We start from the raw sequence: 18,758 nt of genomic DNA on the forward strand, positions 1-18,758 counted from the left end.
TGTCCCGCTTCATCGACCAAACATGCTTTGACAACTCGGTGGAATTCTCATAGCGGTCATGCCTGAGTGTAGTCAAATGGTTGGAGTAGCGAGCTTTGAAAGGCGGCGCAGACATGCCGGTATAGACCTTGGCGTTACGGGTGTCGTCCGACACCATGGCCTGGTAGATGACGTTGTCCGCCTGGCACTTTCCTTCGAGTGGACACGAGTTCTTGATCCTGCAGTTGCAGTCCTTGTCCGGTGTTGGTGGGTGCAACACTCTCTTGTTGTGGGCCTTAATGAGTCGGGCCATATTCGGCATGCAGCTATATGCGATCTTCACAGTGTTCCTGTTGAATAATTTGTGCATCTTGCTGCCCTTAGGGAAATGCTTTCGGATGAGGCTCAGGAACCGTGCACCGATGCCTGTGGCCACACTCGCACTATATGGCGGGTTGAACCAGATAACCCTGCGGTCACGATTTCTCTTCTTGGGACGACTGCCCGCTGCCGGTGGCGGTTGGTCTTCATCAGGGAACGACAGTTCACTTGCGTGACCGCTTGCGCGTAGGGCATCGGCATAAAGCGGCCGCGCTTGCTCGAAGACCTCCTTGGTGCATGAGATTGATACGAGCCGCTTGTTGACGCCAACAGGTATGCTCTTGATCACGCTAGGCGGGTGGTTGGACTTTGTGTTGACATATAGTGGCGTGTCGTTAGGCTTCCTGTAGGGCTTGTAGATGCCGGTTGTGATGTTCATGGTAATGTCGAGGAAGTTCACGGCTTCCATGTTGGTATCTATTGTTATTCTCAGGTTGTTATTCTCAGGCCGAGCTTCCTGAATTCCAACATGAAAGCCGTGAACTTCCTCGACATTACCATGAACATCGCAACCGGCAATATCATCACCCCGCAATATCATCACCCTCATCTAGCACCTAGGCACTCTGTACAATGCATCATGAAAAATGGACTTGTCACATCCGGGACCCGACATAATGATAATCTTCACACTCCATAGTGACGGAGTTCACACCTTCTGAGTATATAACCAGTGTATCATACTTTGTTTGATTCTATCTGATGATTCGTTGCTTGAACGGTGAAACACTGTGTATTTGATCTCTGACTGTTTTTCCGCTTGTGTGTGATGAAGCTCTGCCTCGCTTGCGTTGAGCACTCTCCGCAGTTTGAGACCATTCCCTTGTGTAATTTTCTTATCCCCACAAAGTAAAGGTGTGAATCGCAGCAGTGCATTACATCATAGCTTGAATAGCATCCAGATTTATCTCGTTTTAGTTGTCTGATGATCGTCTCGTGCGTGAAACTCGGAGTTAAAACGAAATCTTCATTCTCTTCTTGTTGTAAGTAGCTCTGCCCTGTGGCATCGACCACTCTACTGGACAGCCTAGAACCTTTCTGTATTTCTTCTCCATGACGTGTAGTTTGTGCTTTCTCTGGACTTTGGTGATTCCTGTCTATTGTTATAGTGCCATGGCTCAACCTACCACAACAATGTCCGTGGCTCAACCTACGGCACCGATGAGTATATCTACTGCAGCTATGGATACATCTACTGGCCTTGTAGCTACACCCGCCACAGCTATGGATACATCTACTGCCCTTGTAGCTACACCCGCCACAGCTATGGATACATCTACTGCCCTTGTAGCTGCATCCACAACAGCTATGGATACATCGCCTGCACCTATGGATACAGCGACTGCACCTATGGCTATATCCGCCGCATCCATTGCTCTACCTACTGCACCCATGGTTATATCCACCACACCTAGTGCTCCACTTACCGCGCCTTTGGCTATTCCTACCGCACCTTTAGCTATTCCTACTGCACCTTTGGCTATTTCTGCCGAACCTTTGGCTGTTTCTATCGCACCTTTGGCTGTTTCTACCGCACCTTTGGCTATTTCTGCCGAACCTTTGGCTATGCCTACCACGCCCGTAGCTCCATCCACCTTAGCTATGACTCTAACACCTGTGCCACCATGCACACCCATGAATATGCCAGGCACACCTAACAGCCGCACGCATGTCAACTTTGCAGACATAAGGAACTATCTGGAGAATAAGGCAGTTCCCAGCACCATCAAGAACAACGGCGAGCGATCCAATTTCCGAAAGGCATGTGTTAACTTCTCCGTGAAGGACGGCAATCTCTACTACCAGAAAAATGATCGAGAAGACTCCAAGGTAGGCTGAGAACGTTTTGTGTGTTGTTTGCTGGCTCAGAATGGCATGACCCTTTGGTTTTTGGCATGTTCGGGGATGCAATGCGGTCATGAAAAGTGGTACAGCACAAGGGAGGCAAGAAGAAAGGGGGTATCGCTGACGGGAGGGAGTTACCGTAATACTGATATTAAAGAAGAGAGGTCTGAAGTGGAAACCCTGTGGGACTCCAGCATGTAGCAGACGACAGGTCCGATACTGTTGTCCTATACGCACTTTAATTTGTCGATTACTAATTTACTAATGAATGATTGGACCCAATAAATCGTATCCAGAGAGCACCAGTTTGATATTGAGTCAATCAGTGTAGAATGGTCAACACGATCAAACGCTTAAGAGAAATCTAAAAACAAGCCATCGCAGAATCATCTTTTGTCGAGAGTGGTGGCTTCAGACGCAGTCAGTTCAACTAATTGATCCGTGGTGTAGCGATGTCTCCGCAACCCAAACTGGTTGTCTGTAATAACGTCTTGTTTTTCAACAAACCGATAAAATTGCGTGCTGATGAGACTTTCACATAACTTGCCAACTCCGTGTAGCAACGATACTGGGCGATAGCTGTTGGGATCTGCTTTGTCGCCTTTGCCTTCAAGCAAGGGGATGACTGGCGTTCCTGACCGTCATTGATGGGTCGCCGTACACGAAGCCATGAATCCGTTCACAAGCCCAAACCACGAGGGGACATTCCTTTTCGATTTGGGCACCTTGCTGCTCAGCCGGCGTCAATGATTGGGATGCATACGCAACTGGGCGGAAAACTGCCTTCGTGGTTCTGTAGCAAAACAGTGCTGAGACCATAACTACTGGCATCTGCACTGGTGACTGTTGGCCATCTCGCATCAAATAACGCCTGGAAGGGAGTGTCGGTTGCAAGCTGTTTCAGCCGATCCAGGGCCGCTTGTTGCGTTGCAGACTATTCTCAGACTGCGCCGTTGGTCAGAAGAAGACGGAGTGGAACACTGACTTCTGACAGATTCGGGATGAACCATGACTTGAAGTTGAACATACCAAGAAGCGGTCGCAACTCTGCGACATTCTTGGGTGGCTTGAGGTCGGTGACAGCAGACGCTCTCTGTGGATCCGGCCACAGACGATGTGGCCCAGAAACTTCACTTCCCTCTTCCTGAAGTGACACTTGGGCCCCTTGGCGGTTACGTTCGCTTTCTTGAGTATGTCGAAAACAGCCTCTAGTTACTAATTACGGATCTAGATCCACTACAGAGACTATCTGATTCTGTCTACACTTGTGTTTTCAGCTGAGGGCTGCGGCTGATAACGCTGTGGGCCAAAAGGGGCGCTATGATGAGGAGAACTATTGTGGAGAAGAGAATTGCAGATGGGCTGAATCTTGATGCGCAGCAACTAAGAGATCAAGACGTGATCTACATGAAGATCGGCAATTTGAAGGCCAGATGGGGATCAGTACGAGTAATATCTGAAGAAAACTGCCACTGGCTCTCCTGTTGGCAGTGTTGCAGAGAAAAATTTGATGTTACTCCAGGATTGTCACCGAACCAAAAAACGGTTGAAGGACATCGACACGTCCATATCCTACTGTAGCCACATGGACCACTGTTACGTGCCTAGCATGACACTGCATTCCTGCGTGAATGCACACTCGCCGCGAGTGGCTTGTGTGACGCAGTAGTGACAGTACACACGAGTGTCTGTAATATGTGTGAATGCACATTCGATGTAGCCTTGAAGGGGAAGTTTACCCTATAAAATGTAAAATATAACCAAGACCATTGACTTTTAGTTTTAGCTGTCTGCCTTATGCCATTGTTAGCAGCAGCAGCCGCCACCGCCGCTGGTGAAGTTGCTGCTGATGCCGTTATTGACTTATTGTATTGCAAACTTGTTTTGTTTTGTTTAGCTGCTTGTTTTCTTTCTATTGCTTGGTGTATTGGTGTGCAGAGGCTTGTGCTGTGGACCAGAGGTGAATCACAGGCAGCAATCAAAGAAGCACACGAGGGCATCCCTGAAGGAACTTCTGGAGGCAAAACCCGCACCCACAATGGTATCCGCGTCACAACCATGTTGATTGCTAAGCGCTACTACTGGAGAACCGTCACTGATGATGTCCTAACCTATGTCAAGGCGTGCATGGTTTGTCAAAAGTACGCCGCCAAGGCTGCGAGCACTCCGAAGAAGGCGAAGAAAGAGGAGACCATGGTGCTCTTGCTGTCTCCTGTCGGATCTCCCGGGCCCGTCAGCCAAAGCTTGCATTCACCAGCGTAAGTGTCTGTACTCTGTACTACTAGCCACTGTGGCCTAAAGTAACTTACCGTTGATCCACCCCATCTCTAATGTTCACTCCCTGCTGATGTTCTACCTACGAAGTGAGTTCAGTGTATGCGTACTGTCCACCCCTTGCCGAAAATCAGCTGGGAAACGACGCGGCGTGAGGGGGGGGGGGGGGGGTTCAACGGTACTTTATGGTAGTGGTAGAATTTTTAATTTCTGCACTAGCGAAATCTTTTCACTGCCTTCAGCAATGGTATCCGAAGTGGAGGTAGTGCTTCTTGCCAGGAGCCATGTCCTGACCCCCAGTTGTGTTTTTTAACGATCTGACCGTAGTGCCAACTAGAACAGTGTATTGAGCAGCTTGCATGGAAACTAGGCAACACTGTATGTTCAGTAGGCATATGCCATACTTGCACCGTATGCACCTACTCGAGGTATCCGTCGTGGGACTGTTGTTGGTGAGGTTTTGTCTTCACATTCACCCGGACACCGTCCCTGCGCGCAGGGCAGGAACAGAACCATTGTCAGACCGTGGTACTGTAGTGTGGAAGGGTGCAAACTGCACCCACCAGCTCTGTGTGAAACAAATGTACTTGTATGCATGTATTCGCGGTGTCTACTGCATACCACTGACGGCTCTCCACTCAATCTTCTTAGGATTCCTCTCTATGAAGGCAAACTCTCATCCTTGAGACATAGTTTACAGTCTCAAAGCTTTTAGCCCAGTAAGACTACATTGATAGAGTTTCTGTGGGACCAGAGCCTGTCTAGCCATGCGGGACGTTGTACGTCTTTTCAACCTAGGGTGGACTTGAATTCACTCTCAGGGACCGAGTAACTCGGGTGAAAAGTGCTCCTCCTGGGACGGTAGGGAGGTTTAGTCCTATGTAATCCGTGTGTACTTTACGTATGTGTACGTGATACTCAGTGACCCACGTACAGCTGTTTTCTGATTCACGACATACGGTGTATGGGGGCTCCGGCCGAACGTGGGTGAAAATCAGAATGGAGCGCATTGTGCAAGCCGTGAGGGTGCTCAGTTGAAGAAGTTTCCGAAGCACGAAATCAAAATATTCGATGAGCCTCGAAGCTTCATCTTTGACCCAGTTTGGGCCTTTCGCTTCATGCTTTTGTTCCGTGTGACTAAAAACAACATTGCAAACGTGGGTCCATTGCAGGAACTTACGTGTATCACCCACGTTCCCGTATCCGTTACGTGCGACTAAACCTCCTACTATCGTCAACGTGCGTGTGTGACTATGTTGTCGATGCTGCCAATTTGACTGACAACTCAATATCAACCAGCACTAGCTCACAGCTCCTAACTGGCTCCTATGCTCCAATAGTTTCTGAGTAACGTGTGTGTACACTCGTCTCCATCGGCACTCTCTGAGTATCTCTGTGTTCAGTACAATGTATGTTCCTGACTGAATTTAATGGTTTGTGTGTTCCTGAACAGTGTGCATGCCGGCAAAGCCGGGGGCTTGGCGACCGGTGAGTGCAGGGAGGAAAACTTGGCTGATTGAGTCTTCCAGCGGTGCCAGGAGGTCCGCGATGGCTGGCGTTTGTCCTGGCAAGGAATGACCACTTGTGGCGGAGACCATGAGTTAGAACAGCATAGTCCGCCTGAGGATAAGAGGCCGCGTATTGAGCCGGGGTCTGCAGCTCTGTGCCCCTTATCTCAACCTTCTGTGACACATAACCCACGTAGAACTGGGCAGAGCCTACGTGTTTGTAGGCCAGCACCAAGATGCCGATCGCCGTCAGCCCCGATGTTCACCCGAGTGGTTGCAAACAGTTCTGTTGCTTGGGCATGATGTTGCGGCTTCATAAGGAGCACTGACTTGGACGGGTCGATATCGTAACCATACTTGGTGCCTCGATCAACCTAGTTGGACCATCAGGTGCACATTCGGCGGAGAGAGCCGGCTGAAGTTGCGTCATTCAGTGGCATACCATCACTGTATGGCTGTATGGCTCCGGGTGTGGCGGCTTCCCGGATCAGTGGCCCTGTCCCAAGCGCATAGATGGACATAGCCAAGGGGTCTCCTTGAGTGGTGCTCTCAGATGACAGGATCACCTCTCCTCCAACAAATTAATGATAGCTGGCGCTAGCTCAGGGCATAGCCACTGAACATAAAAAAATTCCGCAAAACTCAACAGGCCTCTTTTACGGGCAAAAATACGTAGTGTGGAACAAAACCTATAGTATAGATAAAGTGCGGACCTCAATAGGAAAAAAGAAAGAAAAAAGAAAGGAATATGTGGACATGAGGGTCGCGCGCAAAGAGTTATAGGGGGCACATGTGAGCAGGAAAGAACTACACTCGTACAACGACGGCCTCAGCATTGACGAGAGAGGCAGGGCAGTCCACCGTTGCACGCGAGGGGAAGAGGGAGCGACTTCCACGGATGCACATGACGCTAGCACGCACAAGGGCAAAGCTAAGGTGGCAGCGGATAAGGGCCATGGTTGTCGAGTATGGCTCGCACGTCTTCTCCGCCAGCAGCGATGCGATGCGCTTGTAGAGCGACGAGGCGCACTTGCTCATGCCACCCGTAGTGGAAAACACTGCAGGCACGAACGATGCATGCTCCACCTCACGGAGTCGCTGTTCGTAGGACCGCTTCTTAGCCTTCTCGTGACAGACGTAGGTGGCCGGGAGGGAGGAGGACTGGTTTGAAGGCGCATAAGGGTTGAAGACCTGCTTGTCCGGCGTCAAAGATGCTCACAAGATAACAGAGAGGGCACGGGTAGCATCACGGGAGCGGGATCGTACCTCTCTTTTGGCAGCCCACAGAGCATACGGAGCTCCACCATTCCACCAAGCTCGAACCTCTGAGTCACGATGTTACGCTGCAGGGATTGGGTGACGTGGCCGGACCCGTTGTACTGGTCGGACAGCTCCGCAGGATTAACCATACCGAGACCACCGTGGCGGCAGGGGAGAGACAACACACTGCGATCCTCGCTGTTGATTGTTTGCCCGGTGATAGCAGGGATGAGCGTGTCCGCAATGACCTTCTCCAGCGGCTCCATGGCTATGGCTGTGGTCGGCATAGTGCGGCAGATGAAGGCCCACTTTCCATTCAGCCCTTGGGTGAAAGCAGAGTAGGCAGCGTGAGGCTGAGACATGGCAATGTTGGAGAGGCGGTTCACTTGCCCAGTCCAAGACTGCACCTTGTCACTTAGGAAGTGCTCTGCGAACTGAGGTGAGCCGATCGCGGCACCAAGATACCGGCATCCTTCTGTGCGGATTTTAACTCCTGTGCCGGCGAACAACTCTTCCGCCCGGTCCAGGTAGGCTGGTGTGACCAGGAGAATAGACTTGGCTGGGTTCAGATTGTAGCCGTAGGAAGGACCTTTCTCGGTAAGGCCTCCCCACCACCTTCGCAGCGGCATCAGCTTTCCACCGGCTCCTGCATCGTCGGCAAACCACTCCTGAATGGCACCCGGTGTAGCAACAGGCTTAAGCAGTGGTAGAACACCCAGGGCATACATTGGCATTGCAATGGGGTCGCCCTGGGTGGTCCCTTCACGGGAGAGAATGGTTTCCCCACCGACGAAGAGATGTGCGGGTTGGCGGTACGTGTTGATGACCGCTGAACATAATCATTGCACCGGCAAACCACTCTGTTTAGGCGATTGAACGCGTTTGTTGCATCTGGAAACAGGGCTCCCTCCGTATGGTCCTCATCGAAGGTGGTCTTCACTGCATGAATGGTGGCTTCCACGCGCACTCTTGCCCACCACGTAACTGCGGACAACCATGTTCTGTAGTGTGTTCTTCTTTTGGAGATGAAAAAACGAAAGTAACTTTCATGGATTGGCATGCTAGCGTCGCGTCGCCAGATACATCATGCACGTGACAGGCGCGTGCATATACTGTATACAGTACCACACAATCGATCAGTGCGCAAATCGCATTTTCCCATCAATATCACTCACTTTCAACTCTACGGGATTCATTACGGTTGGCTCAAACTGCCTGAATTTTTGAATCCACACGCACGATCGAAAGACGTTCCAAGACTTCCACCGTTCGTATTTTTTCAAACGAGTTCCGGGTTTTCCAGTAACTTTGGCCAAAGTTCGGCTAAAAAAAACAGGGGGGGCCGTTGCGTTTCCGTAAAATATTGAACGGTAGAAGGATAGCCGGGGTCGAGAGCAAAACAACAAGCCATTATTTGTCAAAATCGAACAAGAAACGGCTCAGCGCATCTATTTTCCTTGCACGCGCGCGTACTTTGGCCGACAAGGTGTGCAGAATTTCTGAAGAAGAATAAGAATAACAAGAGCAGCAGCGCTCGGAACAGCATCTCCAAAAGAAGAACACAGTACAGAACATGGTTATGACGTTATCATAAGGGCCTGTCCACACTAGTTAATAAAAACGGCGTGCCGTTTCAGAGTACGTGACGTACACGCGGTGCGCTGTCCACACTTCGCTCTGTTACCATAGTCTGTAGACATGACCAAAAAGAAACAAAGAAAAATGATGGCACCTATGTACAGGGGATGGCCCACGCCTGGTATAAAGTAAACGTAAAAGAGAAAAAAGAAAAAGAAGAAGGAAAAGAAAAGATAAGAAAGAAAGAGAGGTAAGCAACTCCATGTACATCAACCGTACTTGTGTCATACGCTTACAATGAACACTCAGCAGCCGCCTGAACAGCCGAGTGAACAGGAAGTGGCACTGAACAGCGCCGGTAGCCGCGCAGACTAGCAACCATGGCTCTCACTAGGCTGAAGGACAGTTTGGTCCGGACGAAAGCCATGGTGACGGAAAAAGGCTCGTTGCGCTTGTCGCTCAGTTTGCTGGCAATCCTGGCAAACAGCGCAGATGAGGCCTTTCCCTGTCCACCAGTGGTGGAGAAGACAATGGGCACAAAGGAGGAGTGCTCTACCTCCAGAACTCGCCGCTCATATTTCCTCCGCTTCTCCTGCTCGTGCTTTCTGTAGACAGACGGGAGTGTACGGTTTCGATTTGAGGGGACAAAAGGGTTGAACACCCGAACATCAAACATTGTCCTCTCAAACCTACTCCCATACAACCCCCGCGCTGCCACATCCAGCCTAGCATGGTCTTCGATGTTGGTCGACCGAAGAGGGAACATTTCACCGGACAGGGGCTCCAGTGCAGGCTCCACACAAACATCGTGGGCTACTTCCCGCAGCAAATTGGCGGTGAGGTCGCGAATCTCATTGTGCCGCATTCCAGGGAAGCCACCAACCGAACACGACACTTCGCTCTGTCACCTGTACCACTACGTGTACCTGTTCATTTTTGTCCGTGGATGCACTACTGGCGCCACTGGAAGACACACAAGTGACTCGTAGTTGTAGCGTGTAGACCAGGCAAGCACTCCCTACAGTCCATTCATAAAAAGATGGGCTCTGGCTCTGGCGAGCTCCCGTATTTGGCGATTTTTCGTGATTTCATCGTACACAGTGCAGTGCTGCGAAATTTGAAATTTGAAAAAGGGTCCAAAAAGGGTACCTGAACTGGGGTTCGAACCGCACAATGCACTGTTGCAGACGGGGTCAAACGGCCTGGATTTTTATGGTTTTTCCCAATTCAATGCTTTGGGGGCAAAACCTGGCCGAAATCCTATTCTTGTTATGGCTTGCTTTTTGGAGAAAAAAACTTCAGAAACATAATTGGAAGAGGATTCCATAGAGGATTGCAGAAAAAAATTCTAAAAAAACTCAACGTTTGACCCATTTATGGCCAAAAGCTAGAAGTTCATTTTTTCTGAATGGACTGTAGGCCCTGGCTTGGTCTAGACCTACCCAGCTAGCTACAAAAACGAGTGGCGGCCCTGCGATGGCAGTACTGACGCCGAGCGCAAGGAACATCACCCTGAACTCTGTTCCAGGTACGGAAATTTGGCCACACTCTCGCGGCAGCGCAGCGTCACGGTCGAGGCCCGCTATAGCATCGCTTGATGAACTAATGGTTGTGGCCGCCGTGTATTTCCAGTAAAAGTCCCTGGCTTTGGCCTTCAGGTCGTCAATTTCGTTCATCACAACTGAACAGGGTTCTACTTCCTATCCAAACAGTTTCAAATGCACGCTCGTCAGTGAATTATCTCTCTCTCTCTCTACAACACCTTCCTCTTCACCAGACCCCGGGATTTCTCTGCATGTCCAGCCACGACTGTATCAATGTCGCCTCAGAGTCGTAGCTGAAACGGACGTGTGGCATTATGAAAACGGCAAAGCAAAAACAAGCTGCAGCAGCTGGAAACAGCAAGAAAAAGTGCGATCCGAAAACGCCACCGTACCGATCGACTCTCACACAACAAACACTGCGAAAACGGCACGTAGATGAGAAACGTGCTTTGTAGTACAAATTGTACAGGGGTCCTCGACTCACGTTCCGCGTGAATCCCACGTTCCCCGTTTTCGTATATCGGCCATTTTTCGTCACTCACCTTGGCAACAAGCATGTTTACGGCGTGTTTACGTGGTTTTCTACCTAGTACATGTACTCAGTACTACCAAGAGTAGATAAACAAGAGTGTGCAACTCCGGATCTCTCCTGCACAATCTGCAGATACCCCGCGCCCACGGCGGAATTTTTTGTTTACGTCACCTTTTTTCAGAGAAACGCGGCTTTGCCGCAGAGCAGTGTGAGAGCACGTGCTGGGCACCGACCTTGTAGTGTAAAGCCCAGCCAAGTGCACGAGGGAAAACTCTCCAAAAGGCTCGCAGCGCGTGCGTCGTCGAAAAGATTACGTCAACAAAAAATTCCGCCGTGGGCCAATCCATCCGGAGTTGCACACTCTTGTTTATCTACTCTTGGTACTACAGTAGTCTACCTACTCAGTAGTTCTACCTAGTCTGGTGGGCAAGAGTGCGCGTGGAAGCCACCATTCATGCAGTGAAGACCACCTTCGATGAGGACCTGAAACCCACGTATTAAAGGGGCACTCCGGCTTCATTTTCGACGCCGAGTTTTCGATGCCAAGACGAAGGTTGGTGAAAGAGAAGACCCCTCGAACAAGAACGAGTCTCCAGAAGCGATCGAGTCGAGCAGGAAGACGACTTTTGAATTTCGGCCGAGCGAGCGCTGATGACGTAATGAGGGATTAGTTTGCCAGTGGAAGTGCATCTGCGCACATACATTTCACATACTTTTTGGCCAATTTTCAATCGAAGAGGAGGTTGTTTTCTATGTTCTCTCAACGTCGTGAGCGATCCCGTCTTCTATACCCTTCCAGGTACCCTGAAGGTCCTCCAGAGGAGAATTTATCTCCAGCAAAGCGTTGTTGATCCGCTAAATTCGTCTCGAGACATATTCACCCAGTGCAGTGCTGACAAATGTAGAATGTTGAATCTGTGATAATTGTCGACGATGGACAGAAAGGTTGATAGCCGCTGTCGCAGGGAAAGTGAAGCTGCTGGAAGTAACAACGGGGAGCTTGTTAGCATCACTTGATCAAAGCAGCTAGACGGAATCGGGGAGTACTGACTATTTGTCTCGCCCTCAGTTTAGTGAATTTTATGATCAGAAAATTTTTCGATCAGGATCCCTTCTACAAGATGTGTAGTACAGGTGATTTCTGAACTTGACGATATGGAGACCGACCAGTGGACCTACCAACAACGTGTACCTGCAGGAAATTCACCCAAGGCTATTGCTAATGCTATCCTCTTCAGTGGCTGTTGTTTTTTTAGTAAAAATATGTTCACTTCTCTCAACATATTCCTGCATGGCAGCAAGAAGGTGCGCTATGGAATTCAACGCCACAATCTTCGCCCAGCTGTGGATGAAGCATGGTCAAGTCATGGCAGTACATATACTTGAACCAGATGAGAAATTGAAGTTCATTTGTGATGCGAAGTTTGACAGCCCCAGTGACCGAGTCAAGCGTTGTCTTTTGCCGTGGCACAAATTGCTGAAGGATCCGAGATGTTCTTGGAATTACGCACATGGATACTACCAGAAATAATGGTGGCATGAACCACTGTGGAATGGGACAGCTCACGGAGAATACTGAAATAGCTCAAGTATCTCTAGGCGATTGTAAATCCTGTTCTGGCTGATAGCTTCGGCCTGCTGCGCCCGTCCATGTACAATGATGGGAACATGCATTTCTGTTTTCTACATATTTGCTATCTACTGTACTGTGGTATTACAGTTGCAGGTCCCTTATATAGAAATATGTTCACCCCCCCCCCCCCCCCACATACCCACATAAATATGAACTAACAATTTCACTGTTGGACTTGCCGGTGGCTAGAGAGCAAAGGATTAATTTATAGCAAAGAAAAGGACCAGGGAACTACAAGTTACGCTATAATGTCCACGAACTATTTCACTGTATTTGAAATAATTTTGTTTGATACCCTGAGAACTCTGAAACTGTTACTTTGCAGCACAGTGGATTATATGTGGATACAACATTTATGGAAGAAACACAAAGTTCAAATAATTATAGCACTGGATTGTTGAGATTGTGAGCACATTCCAATCAGTACTCTACATATTTATAAGCGGTGGCAATCGTTAGGAATAGGTCGTGAGTTGTTAGAGTGCTCTAGTATATGAGAGAATGTTTTATTTGTCTAATCGACGGCTCGTTTGAAGCCAGAGTTGTTTGAACTTGCTTCAGTCGACTTGATTCTAGACAGTAGTCGAAGGAATACTATGAAGTATACACCAGGCGTAGTCTGTAAGCTATCTCGTGAGAATTCTGTCGGTACACATCAGGTATCAGCTTGCAAAGATGGCTCCTCTCTGTTTCTTGAAAGCCTGTATAGTTGGACTGTGGCTCCAGCGATTCCCTTCTCAGAGCAGGTACCATACCCAATACGGTCAATGCATATTGGACAAACCTGTGTGCACAACAGAAATAGTGGAGAGAAATCTCTCAGCTCATGAACACATCAGTGAAGTTTGAACTGCCGTTGTTTGTGGCCATCAGTATAAACCTATCGACTATAAGAATAATGTGCAAAAAACCCTCTATAACTACAGCTGGGGCCATGGAATTATAAAGCATCTAACTTAGGGAACTGCCAATTCTGGTCGGAGTTGCGTTCGAGGCCTGCAATTCATGATGGCTATCGTATGTTGCATTGACCAGAGATCATATAAAACTTCCATGCCACATTGAAACACGCACTACTTTCGAGTACTTTGGTATCCCCCACCAAATGGGCATTCGTTCCCGGGGTGGCAGGCGTCACCATTCGTTATGCCTGAATCAGATTTCATTGACCCCAACTGTCATGAAGAATCATTTTTACTTCGACTGGATTTCAGTACAAGTTAGTTGTAGAACTGCAGAATAAATTTTGTTGTATTTGGGCAACCATTTCTCTACAAACGCTCTATTTGAAAAATAATTTTTTTAATAAAATACATGTCCAAATTCCACATCTACCCAAATTGGAATACTTGATCACGTATTCAGTCCTACACGGAATGTTTAGAAAACGCCAGGGAATAGGAATTTGCTAACGAGAACTCCAGGCCAGGGTACTAGCATACGAACAAAACAAGATAAAAACTCACCAGTATACTTGTAGTAATTCATGTCGGTGTAATATTCACGATAAGCAACGAGACACCCTCCGATTTGGTCAAGCTGCTTTGAAGTCTGGTTGTTCAGGTGATACAAACGGGCTTCCTGTTGTTACTTCCAGCAGCTTCACTCTCCCTGCGACAGCGGCTATCAGCCTCTCTCTCCATCGTCGACAATTATCACAGATTCAACATTCTACATTTATCAGCACTGCACTGGGTGAATATGTCTCGAGACGAATTTAGCGGATCAACAACGCTTTGATGGAGATAAATTCTCCTCTGGAGGACCTTCAGGGTACCTGGAAGGGTATAGAAGACGGGATCGCTCACGGCGTTGGGAGAACATAGCAAACAACCTCTTCTTCGATTGAAAATTACCCAAAAAGTGTGTGAAATGTATGTGCGCAGATGCATTTCCACTGGCAAGCTAATCCCTCATTACGTCATCAGCGCTCGCTCGGCCGAAATTCAAAAGTCGTCTTCCTGCTCGACTCGATCGCTTCTGGAGACTCGTTCTTGTTCGAGGGGTCTTCTCTTTCACCTACCTTCGTCTTGGCATCGAAAACTCGGCGTCGAAAATGAAGCCGGAGTGCCCCTTTAAAGTACTGTTTTATCTACCAAGTACTGTTTTGTACGTGTATTGCCGTGATGTCATCAAGAGTACTCTTCATGTCATCCTCGATCATGAAAAGCTACAAAAAAGTAGATGTTATGCAAGTCGTGTACGTACCATAATTTTTGAATCTGGACAAGACGAATTGTTTCGGGATCGTGCCTGGCCATGGCACATCCATAGAGCAAGCTAAAGTCAAAAAGCAGTACTGTAGCTCTCCAATAATCCTGCACCTCGAAGTAAACTGGTCTCGTTGACTTGGAAGCTAAAATTCTGTTCAGTAAGTAAATTAGTTCCCCTCCTCTTTCACTCTCATTCATCCTACTTCCTTTGTTTTTCGTTCTGCGAATTTCCTCGAATCATGTAGTGATAATAATACTGTCGCAGGTGTGCCTAATCCGCGACCCCGTAGCCACATATCCCGAGCGTCGTTTACCCCTGCTGTGATTATTTTGAACTTGCTACTGTCTATCATGTACATGACTGGTCACTGGAAAAATCAAAGAGAAAATTTGCTATTAGAGAGGTTCTGCTACACGGAACTACGTACCAAACTCCGTGTCAACTGCAGTGAAGTTTGACACGGATTTTTCGTACGTTGCACTGGTTCTGCTGTACGTAGCATGCTCGTAGCATGCACGAACACCCCGCCACATGTACTCTGTACGCTCAGTTTTCACACGGAGTCCAGTCCGTGGGAAGCGTGCTTCACAAGCGTGCTTCACACGGAAAACGGTATGAAAAAATCCGCATGAAACTTGATCCCGTACCGCGGCGAGGTTTCCATACGTACTTTGGCACGTTTTACCGTGTGGCAGAACCTCACTATTAATTTGTATCTGTGCACGGCGTAACGAGTGTCAGCGCGCTGACCTCGTGTATTTTTGTAGCAGCGTGGGTAGAGTACGGCGAAACGGACGTATGGGGTTCCTGCTTCAGCAGCAACAATGATAATATATATCAATCATGAATTAACTGTTAGCAACGGTCACTGAGAGCAACAACAATATCATGAACAATTTTCACTTTTGGTCGATTTCTCCGCATCATACGGAGAGCTGGGAGAAGATATTGGCAGTGGATTGTTGTTCTTGTGCTGTTAATTCAGGACAGGCACTGGGGATGCTGTGCAATCGTGCAGCAAGCTGCGGCAGGGGATATTTCTCATCCTGTCACCGCTTGCCTGCAGAGCACACAACGTCCATTCTCTGTCGTAGCAGGCGGCACTTCTCGTAGTTCGTGCTCGCCGCTGCTCCTTATTCGTGCCTATCAACATGCATGTGTGCTTAGATTTCTGTAGATGGGTGCATCATAGATATCGATATGGTGTTTGGTAGACTCGCTTGCACACCATAGTATGCTGTTCTTTGCATTGTGTGATTTAGGCTGTTCTATACGCTGACTGGCCTTTTTTTTCTCTCTTTGGGCTGCTGTTTGGGCAGCTATCACAGCTAGCGCACCGTCACACAAAAAGGCAAACACGAAAAGGCTGACGCCTTTGTACAAACGCCGGGCATTGCCCCCTGCAAGGAGCATTGTATCATGAAAATGATGTCAACTTGAAATTCTGTCTGGACAGCACTCCATGTGGGAGTTGTACTCTCTGGGGGTGGGGGGATGTACTGTCAATGTAGAATATGCCCGGCAGGTCCTTCAGTGTTTGCACACAAGTTGAACCGAGGAAATCATTATGTGCACTGCAGCTTAGTCTGTACTACACGTACAGTGAAACCTGTCTAAGGCGACCCCTCAAGGGACGAGAAAAAGTGGTCGCCGTGGCCAGGTGGTCTTCTTATCCAGGTTCAGTGGGTCACGTGACCATATCCACATGTAATACATCATTTTGATCAGTGCATCACAGTGCACACGCCTATGCTACTCTAGCACGACTCATGTGCCTGGGGTCCTCAGACCTGTCAAATGTCGTGCATGCACCATGTACATCTACACTTCCTGCGCTGATGTGTAGATCTACCATGCCTGGTGCACCATTCAATGCATACATTTACATGACTAGCACTGTGCAACGCGGTCGCGGGTGGGTGGTCGCCGGTCGCGTTGAGCGAGTGGTCGCCTTATCCGAGGTGTTTTGAATGTGAATGCGTCCGTGACAAGGAAAAGTGGTCGCCATGGTCGAGTGGTCGCCATATCCGAGTGGTCGCCATTACAGGTTTTACTGTATATTGATATCTAGTTACTCACGCGATACCTCGTATTATCAGCCTAAGGGCGCGTTCGAATTGTCTTCATCAACTGTTCTAACAAATTTTATAAAGAGATTAGTTGAAGTGTCCTATTAGAACGGTCTCATCATTTTTAGAGTTTTTCAGTGGAATTGTCATGGCGATGATGACGTCCGATCAGATCGACCATCTCCACGTACTACGTGACGTAGCTATTCCAAACTCTTCGCAACTAATCCACCTTCCCATCGGATGAGTTTCGAGGAGCTTCGTTTTTCTGAAGAGGCCAATAAGGCCACCTCTTCCGAAAAACGAAGCTCCTCGAAAAGTCAAAGAGTGACAATTCGAACGCGCCCTAAGTTTGTATGTGTGTGTGCGTGCGTGTGTGTGTGTGCGTGTGCATTTGTGTCTTGCTGTGTATGATCTACTCAGAAATCCTGCTGGTGGCAGTGGCAGCGGCACCCCCGGTGCAGTCACTGATATGGCAACTGGAGTCGGTACGAGCAATAGCAGCATGGGTCCCACTCGCGTTGAAACGGACAGTTTCGGACCCATGGAAGTGCCAGCCCGGTATTATTATGGTGCGGTGACTGCTCGTTCGTTAGTCAATTTCAATATCGGTGGTGACCGAGAGCGGATGCCGGTGAGTTACTCGCACGTTTTGATGATGAATCATCATTGCATGTGTGGTTCTTGCGCTGTGTGTAGCTGTATGCATGTATGTGTGTCTAACTGTTCACTCCTACTGTATCCAGTGTACTGTAAGAGTGTTGGTATTGTGCTGTGTGTGTGTGTGTGTGTGTGTGTGTGTGTGTGTTTGTGTTCCCTGTAGCTTCCAATTGTGCGAGCGTTTGGATTCCTCAAGCAGGCAGCGGCTGAGGTAAACATGAACATGGGACGTCTGGATCCTAAACTAGCGCAGGCCATCATCCAAGCATGTCAAGAGGTGAGGTTTCACACTTATGTCCAGCACACGCACGCGCACAAACACCATGTACACGTACCATGTACGCCAGTCGCAAGAGAAGCACGCAAATCTGCAAATGCACTGGATGTGCAGTTGTACACCCACAGGTTTTCTCTTAGGGCAACGGTAGCAGACAAGACCTATGTATGCCCGGCCGCGGGGAGATGCGTGCAAATCTGCGCACACCATGTACGACACACACACACACACACTTCAGACCTCAGGCCTGCCCATCGCGGAAGCGATGATAGCGAACAGCTATGTCAACACAGCAACTTGTGCTGGGATTACACCATTCAACAGCTTGCAAGGCTGATGAGTTGACCGCCACTGACTTTTAGCCTGGTATCCACACACACATACACACACACACACACACACCAGGGCGTGCTCGGCTTCCCTTCCAGGGGGGTGCACCACTTCCAGACAACAGCAATTTTCAAAAGGTTGTACCGGTGACATCTTCAGATATTTGTACATGTGACGGCATTATTACTGTTACAAAGAGCGTATGTCATCAAGAATGAACACAGTACAGCATTTAAACAATCGGCGAGGAGACAATAGTCGTAAAATGGCAATAAATAAGATAAATTGTGCACTCATAACAACAGCAAAAAATGAAGAAAGTCAAGTTCCATATCGTTTTCTCGTGACTGTCATCAGTGGAACGCCGTCACATAAAAATGTAATAACTAAAACACACACTTATATACATGTAACTAATATGGTTTCAGGTAGAAATACAGCAGCCAGCAAGTACAAAAAGCGAAGTTTGCACCTTTGCAATGTGTGAATATAGTGTATGTGAGAAAGGTAGTGGCAGATGAATGTGATACTGTGTGAATGAATGTAATGGTGCGTGTGTATTACTTGAAGAGTGTGAGTGATACAATGTTTGATACAACGTTGCAGGTGTTGGAAGCTGTGTATATTCGTACTCGTGACCCTGTGCCATGTAAACAGAAAGAAAACGTTGTATT

At 48.4% G+C, this 18,758-nt stretch overlaps 1 protein-coding gene across 3 annotated transcripts in view; it reads left to right on the top strand.

The window, feature by feature from the left end:
* Positions 1-18,758, top strand: part of LOC135815136 (fumarate hydratase, mitochondrial-like) — a 36,288-nt gene that overhangs the window by 5,536 nt on the left and 11,994 nt on the right. The window contains exons 1-5 of one of the 3 annotated variants that reach the window (XM_065328382.1): positions 1,074-1,343; positions 1,425-2,190; positions 4,144-4,463; positions 17,241-17,451; positions 17,641-17,754. In XM_065328382.1, coding sequence (XP_065184454.1) covers positions 1,474-2,190; positions 4,144-4,463; positions 17,241-17,451; positions 17,641-17,754 — 1,362 coding nt within the window. In that variant the 5' untranslated portion in view covers positions 1,074-1,343; positions 1,425-1,473. Of the gene's footprint in view, positions 1-1,073; positions 1,344-1,424; positions 2,191-4,143; positions 4,464-17,240; positions 17,452-17,640; positions 17,755-18,758 lie in introns of those variants that run through there. The other 2 variants (XM_065328383.1, XM_065328381.1) reach the window with 2 other exon arrangements.

The sequence above is a fragment of the Sycon ciliatum genome, chromosome 4 (genome assembly GCF_964019385.1).
Source record: "Sycon ciliatum chromosome 4, ocSycCili1.1, whole genome shotgun sequence".
NCBI classification, from domain to species: Eukaryota; Metazoa; Porifera; class Calcarea; order Leucosolenida; family Sycettidae; genus Sycon; species Sycon ciliatum.